At 50.7% G+C, this 7527-nt stretch overlaps 1 protein-coding gene across 1 annotated transcript; it reads left to right on the top strand.

Moving 5' to 3' along the window:
• The first annotated feature begins 418 nt into the window (after positions 1–418).
• LOC103978289 (FT-interacting protein 3) lies at positions 419–3785 on the top strand. Its single transcript, XM_009394029.3, has one exon. The coding sequence runs from the start codon at positions 638–640 to the stop codon at positions 3578–3580; it is 2943 nt and encodes a 980-aa protein (XP_009392304.2). The 5' UTR covers positions 419–637; the 3' UTR covers positions 3581–3785.
• Positions 3786–7527: the final 3742 nt, after the last annotated feature.

Raw genomic sequence — 7527 nt, 5'->3', positions numbered from 1 at the left:
CCGTGTCGCGGCCCCGACAAAGGACGCCTGTCCCCGTACGCAGCCATCTCCGTTCCCATAGCCATCCGCCACCCTTCTAAGAACGCATGATCGGAGAGAACATCACCCGAAGTAACGCATTCTTCCAACCAATCACAAAGAAGACGCGGCACGCCTCCATATTTCCGCCGGCACAACAGAAGATGAACCATATTCTATTGGCTCATCGAATTCGTGGAACGTGTGCAGGTTCGGCACGCGCGCGACCACTTTTAATGCTGAACACAGGAATGGCACAGACATCGGGTTGACACGTGTTCCTGCACTCGGCTTTTTTCCCGGTTTTAGCACTTCGGCACTTGCCCCTGCGCCCCGCGACCGTCCTGTCGCCTCTTCGCGGCCCCCGAGACGAAGTCTTACCCCGCCATTTACCCGTCTTCTCCTCGTATCCCTTCTCCCTCTCTCTCTCTCTCTCTCTCTCTTATTTCCGCTTTACACCCTTGCCTTAAAAGACTTCCCAATTCTAATCTCTCGTTCCTCTTATACCCCTCTCCCGCTCGCTCTCCTCGCAGTCAATTTCGAAGGCAAAGACATCCGTAGCAGCGATGCGCCCGTGAGCAGCCTCCGCTAAGCACCGACAAAAGTTACGAGTAGTCTTATGGGAAAGGAGAAGTTGGTGGTGGAGGTGGTGGCAGCCCGCAATCTGATGCCCAAGGACGGGCAGGGCTCGTCGTCGCCGTACGTGGAGGTCGAGTTCGAGCATCAGCGACGGCGGACACGCCCCAAGCACAAGAACCTCAACCCCGTCTGGAACGAGCACCTCCTATTTGATGTCTCCGACCCTGACGACCTTCCCTACCGTGCCATCGACGTCGGTGTCTACAACGACCGCGGCGCCGAAGGACGCGGCGTAGGCGGCCGGAACTTCCTCGGTAAGGTCCGCATCCCTGCTTCTGGAGTCCCCGCCCCTGGCGAGGAAGCTGTTCCCCAGCTCTTCCCCCTCGAGAGGCGCAGCCTCTTCTCCCACATCCGCGGCGAGGTCAGCCTGAAGATCTACCGGACCGCCATCGACTCTGAACGAGCACTTACCAAGGCTGACGGCGGTGGGGGCAACAAGCAGCAGCATGCTGTTGCTCCTCCGACAACCAAGCAGATCCCCTCGGCGGTGGTCACGCCTCCGCCTCCAGGGAAGCAGACGCCGCTGCCAGCCCGGCTGCAGGATCCCGCCCCGACCGACGTTAAGTCGGTAGTCCTCGCGGCCCCTGAGGAGGCGTACCCGATGCCTGCCTCATTTGGCTGCGGCAGAGGCGGTAGAACCCAGGACTTCACTCTGAAGGAGACCCGCCCCCTGCTGGGAGGTGACGGCGCCGACCGCGACAAGGCAAGCTCCACCTACGACCTGGTGGAGCATATGCAATACCTGTACGTGCGCGTGGTCCGCGCGCGGGACCTCCAGACCGGCGGCTGCGAGGCGCATGCGGAGGTCAAGCTGGGCAACTACCGAGGGGTGACTCGATCCTCCACAGCCGCCGGGGCGCCGCTCTGGCACTGGGACCAGGTGTTCGCCTTCTCCAAAGACAGCATTCATTCGTCGGTGGTGGAGGTGCTCGTGAGGGACGGCGGCGGGCCGACCACCAAGGACGACTTCATCGGACGGCTGTCGTTCGACCTCGGCGAGCTACCGCGGCGAGTCCCGCCCGACAGCACGCTGGCCCCGCAGTGGTACCGGATGGAGGGCAAGGCCGGGGAGCGAGCCAAGGGGGAGTTGATGGTCTCGGTTTGGTTCGGGACCCAGGCGGACGAGGCCTTCGCGGAGGCTTGGCACTCGCGGGCTGCCGGTGTCCACGGGGACGGCCTGGGCTCTATCAAGTCCAAGGTATACGTGGCACCGAAGTTATGGTACCTCCGCGTGTCCGTCGTTGAGGCACAGGACCTTGTCGTCCCCTGCGCCGTGCCCGGCCGCTTTCCGGAGATCTTCGCCAAAGGCCAGGTGGGTAGGCAGGTGGTCCGAACCCGGTTTGCTGCCTTACTGCCGAACCGAGCCCCCTCCAACCCAACTTGGAACGAAGACCTCATGTTCGTGGTGGCTGAGCCGTTTGACGACCTGGTGTTGGTGTCCGTGGAGGACCGGGTGAGTCCCGGCCGCGACGAGGTGCTCGGCCGGGTGGCCGTCCCTCTCTCGGCCATCGAGCGACGGCTCGATGACAAGCCGGTGGCCTCTCGCTGGATCGCGCTCGACCGAGGCCAGGGGTCGAGCCGGTTCGGCAGCCGGGTTCACCTGCGGCTCAGCCTGGACGGCGGGTACCATGTTCTGGACGAGGCGGCAGCGCACAGCAGCGACCTCCGGTCCACGGCGAGGCAGCTTTGGATTCCCCGCGTGGGTATCCTGGAACTGGGCATCCTTGGCGCGTCCGGCCTGGCGCTGTCAAAGGCCAGCGGTACCGCCGACGCCTTCTGCGTTGCCAAATACGGTCCCAAGTGGGTCCGGACCCGCACGGTGGTCGATTCGGTTTGCCCGCAGTGGAACGAACAGTACACCTGGGAGGTGTTCGACCCCTGCACCACCATCACCATCGGCGTCTTCGACAATGGCCGCCTAGGCTGCGGGACTCCCCGCGTGGATGCTTGCATCGGGAAAGTCCGGATCCGCCTCTCAACCCTGGAGACGGATCGGGTGTACACGCACGCGCACCCCTTGCTGGTGCTGCACCTTTCGGGGGCGCGGAAGGCCGGGGAGCTCCACCTTGCCGTCCGCTTCTCGTGTGCCGATGCGGCGAGCATGCTCCACGCCTATGCCCGTCCGTTGCTTCCCAAAATGCACTACGTAGATCCGCTGCTCGTCGGCCAGGTGGAGCGGCTCCGTTTCCAGGCGGTGGAAACGGTGGCGGCTCGGCTGTGCCGGGCAGAGCCGCCGCTGGGCCGGGAGGTCGTGGAGTACATGCTGGATCACGGGTCCCACCTCTGGAGCATGCGGCGGAGCAAGGCCAACTTCTTCCGGCTTGTCTCGGTGCTATCTGGACTTGTCGCCGTTGGGCGATCGATCGAGCTCCTCCGCAGCTGGCGCCGCCCTGTGCACTCCGTCATCTTCATCATCGCCTATTTGTTGTTCATCTTGCTGCCTGAGCTGATCCTGCCCACCAGTTTCTTGACAATGGCAGTAATTGGGTTGTGGCGTTACCGCCTTCGGCCGCGTCACCCACCGCACATGGACACTCGTCTGTCTTACGCTGATGCGGCGTATGTTGATGAATTGGATGAAGAATTCGATACGTTCCCCACAAGCAGGGGCCCGGAAGTGGTGAGGATGCGGTATGACAGGCTGAGGAGCGTAGGCGGGAGAGTGCAGACGGTGGTGGGGGACATGGCGACGCAGGGGGAGCGGGTGCAGGCGCTGTTGAGCTGGAGGGATCCGCGGGCGACGTTCTTGTTCCTGATGTTTTGCTTGATGGCGGCGGTGCTGTTCTACGCGGTGCCTATGAAGGTGCTTGCGGGGGCATGGGGGTTGTATGTGCTGCGGCCGCCAAGTTTCAAGAATCGACTACCCTCGCCACTGATGTCCTTCTTCAGGAGGTTACCCACCAAAGCTGATAGTTTGCTCTGAAGAGACAATTGAAGGAGAAGATTGACCTTGTTTTTTCTCTTTTTCCCATTTTGTGATGGTCGTCGGATAGAATCTGAGCTGGGTCTTAGTGTCAGCAGTCTGAGGTCATGTCTTGACTTTTGGATGCGAGCTTTGCACCTGTTACGTGGAACGACGCTGTACTGATTGCTACCGTGCTATTTTGGGATACGGCGTTGTATCGACTCGTTTAATTATATATATATATATATATATATATATATATATATATATGTATATATATGTATATATATATATATGGATATATATATAAAATTTTGCATGCATACAAGATTCTAGGAGGTGCTTAGGAGGTTCCTGTTTATTATACTTAATCACACAAGATTCTCTCAGCATCAGCTCGGCTTTTTCTGTTCTTTTCTGAGGCATAATCCTCGAATTTTTCGTTCTTTTCTGAGGCTTAGAAAGTAGTTCAATATCAAAACTTAATATCAGGGATTGGATAGTAAAATATGATATAGGATAATACGAAGAGATATGATTGGGTGGATAATTGATACCGGGGTAACATAGTATGAATTTTGAAAGAAAATTAATAGTATAGTTGTAATTACTAGAATAAATTATTCTGATTGAATAAGAATAAATTTATGATAATATTTAAATAAAATTAAAAAATAATTTATCATCGAGATTAAAATCATAAAAGGATATAGAAAGATCATCATTCTAAGGATAATAAATAAGGATATAAAACTGAAAACAAAAGATTTATCACTTAGTGAAGTATTCAGGAGATATAGAGTTAGAGAACTTAAGAGAATTTCTATTAATATTATTTTTAAATTTTTTTTAACCCTAAAACATCAAAATAAGTATTAGTGTATAGGGAATTATGAAATTAAGTGCTTTACAGTTGGTAATTAACATCTTTAATGTATTTCTTGGTCATGAAAAAAATCATCTTGAAACAATTTTAACTTTGTCTAAGGAATATGCTATGAGTTGTCATATTTGAGTAGGCTAGGCTAAAGGCTATGAGATAACATTGTGGATTGTAGAGAATACTATAAGACATGTTCTCAAGTTAGGCAAATTAGGCATCCCTATGTCAATCTCTCATAGTTGAAAAAGATTTATCCTTAAGTCTTTATTTGTTCCATCAACATGATTATGATAAAGACTTAAATCAACTGTTGAATCTCGTATTTTGATGATGAAACTACTTGATATATGTTTATGATTTAATCTGCGTTTTGAGTGACGCAGGATGCTTCGATCAGGATGAGACAATTAAAGCAGGAAAATCATGTTATGCCGGAGGAACATGTCAGGAGATTGGACGTCGGGCCGGTGGATCGGTCGACGTATCGACAGAAGGCTTCGGGCCGTGGACTCGGGCATCGGGCCAAAAAGAGCGGGTATTGTGCCAAGGATATCGGAGTTGCGGAGTCAACTGGCCGATTGGGCAATAGGTTGTAGGAGAGGACGATGTGCCGAAGAATCAGACGAAGCGTCGAGGGACCAATGACATGCTGGACAACTTGGTTAATTGCTTAGGATTAATTGTCTCGATCGAAGTTTTATTTTAAGTGTGCAAGATTAACTACGATGAAAGTAAGATATGCAGCAGGAGTTGCGTCGGAGTCAGGATAATGATCACGTTGGGAGTTCGAGAGTTCGACGGAAGTTCGGACAATCGTCGGAAGTTCTGCGGGAACAAATCCGAGAAGTCCATGAGCTTGCCAAAGAAGCTCGTTGGAACTCGTCAAGTGGATTGTTGCAAGTCCAGGAGTTTGCCGGAAGTCCGCAGGAGCATCACCGAGGGTTCATCGGATGATCGACGGAAGTTCGCTGGAAGCTCGCCGGAAGAAGCGATTGACGCACCGGAGCAAGTTGCAGTAAATGTCTTAGGGAATATCATAGTTAGCACAATGATTAAGTTGGAAATGGGAGGTGATCCCATTAACTTAATCTTGGGGCAATTGGGCCTCTAAAAAACCCAATTCGGGCCCTGATTTCTGCCAAGCGGTTGAATCGCCCAAGCCAAGAGGTGGCACCGCCTGGGCTGAGTCTCCAAGGGAGACTGGGCGGTGCAACCGCCCTAGCCAGGAGGTGGCACCGCTTAGGCTTAGTCTCCGAGCGAGATTGGGCGGTGCAACCTCCCTTGACAGGAGGTGGCACCGCTTGGGCTCGGTCTCCGAGCTCTGGCTGAGCGGTGCAACCGCCTCAGTCAGGAGGTGGCACCGCTTGAGCTCAGTCTTCGAGCTCTGGCAGGAGGTGCAACCGCCCCTGACAGGAGGTGGCACCGCCCAGAGGCTCAGTCTTCGAGCTTTGCCAAGCGGTGCAACCGCTCCAGTCAGGAGGTGCAACCGCCTGATCCCGGAATTTCGGGAATTGACAGTTTTGAGCTCCAAATTTGAACTGGGTTGGGGCCTATAAATACCCCACCCATTCAGCACTGAAAGAGCAATGAACATACATCGAAATCTTGATCTTGTTCTGTGATTTTTAGAGCTCAAAATTGTTGTAAAGGCCTAAAGTTCTTCTCCCTCTTTTCTTCCAAGTTTTGAGCTTTAAAGAGAGGAGAGAAAATTCTGCAAGGGTTGTCTCCTAAGCCCGTCAAAAGGAGTGAAACTGTAAAAGGGTGGTTGGCCTTCGCCTATTGAAGGAAGGCCTCTAGTTGACGTCGGTGGAGGAAGCCAAAAGTGGAGTAGGTCAAGATTGACCGAACCACTCTAAATCTCGGTTTGCATTTACTTTGAGCATTTTATCTTTACTGCAAACTTCCTCAATAGCTTACTGCCTTCTGTGTTTTTACGAACGTGTTTCAAAGTTCAGTGCTTTCCGAATCGGCGTTTAGACGCAAATCAGTTTTATCGTACGAACATCATATTTCAGATTGCGCTTACGTTCTGATTTCCATCATAACTGCAAACTGCCTTTATATCATTGCTTTAACTGCATCTCACTTCATCTCAAGTTAAAGTGGTTTACGAATCGGTTTTCATACCGAAATCGCTTTTGTCGTTCGAACGTTTTTTATCGTGAAAGATTTCCGCTGCACTAATTCACCCCCCCCCTCTTAGTGCTCTTGATCCTAACATCAACCACATTGAATGTTTGGGATACTCCATAATCTTCAGATAGCTCGATCTCATAAGTATTTTTACTAATTCTTTTAAGCACCTTGAATGAACCATTAGCATTTGGTTTCAATTTTTCAAATTTACTTGGTGGAAACCTCTCATCCCTTAGTTGAATCTAGACCAAATCACCTATATTAAACTCTATGTATTTTCTATGTTTGTTGCAGCTTGTATATACCTCTTATTTTGCTTCTCGGTTGCTTTAACACTCTCATGCGGCTTCTTTATCTGTTTAGTTGTAGAATGAGGGATAGTCCAAAGGACCAGTAGGATTAACACATTAAACAACCTCAAAAGGATTCTTACCAATGTTATGATGCATGGAATGATTGTAGGCAAACTCAATTTATGGAAGAATGAGATTCCATTGCTTAATGTTCTTGTCAACATAGCTTCTAAGTAAGTTTCCCAAGCTTTTGTTCGTTACCTTAGTTTGCCCATCGGTTTGTGGATGATATGAGTTGTTAAAATTCAAAGAAGTATCTAGCTTCCTTCAAAAAATTCTTCAAAAATAACTACGAAATTTTAAATGTCGATCAGACATCATAGTTCTTGGAATACTATGCAATCTGACAATCTCATTGAAATACAAATCAGCAATATAAGATGCATCATTTGATTTGTCGTAGGGAACAAAGTGAGATAATTTTGAAAATCTGTCAATAAAAATCATGATAGAATCCTTATTCCTTTGAGTTCTTAGTAGTCTCAAAACGAAATCAAGACTTACCTCCTCCCATGGAGCATTAGGCACTGATAATGAAGTGTACAAACCAGAGTTTTGACTTCTTATTTTTACCAAATAATATAGTCGGTATT

This window comes from Musa acuminata, chromosome BXJ2-3 (assembly GCF_036884655.1).
Source record: "Musa acuminata AAA Group cultivar baxijiao chromosome BXJ2-3, Cavendish_Baxijiao_AAA, whole genome shotgun sequence".
Lineage (NCBI taxonomy): Eukaryota > Viridiplantae > Streptophyta > Magnoliopsida > Zingiberales > Musaceae > Musa > Musa acuminata.
Note: the sequence above shows the minus strand (reverse complement) of the source record. Positions and strands in the feature narration are given on the sequence as shown.

Bases quoted from the DNA above. Each gene is read 5' to 3' on its own strand.
- LOC103978289 (XM_009394029.3), top strand. From the start codon at position 638: ATGGGAAAGGAGAAGTTGGTGGTGGAGGTGGTGGCAGCCCGCAATCTG.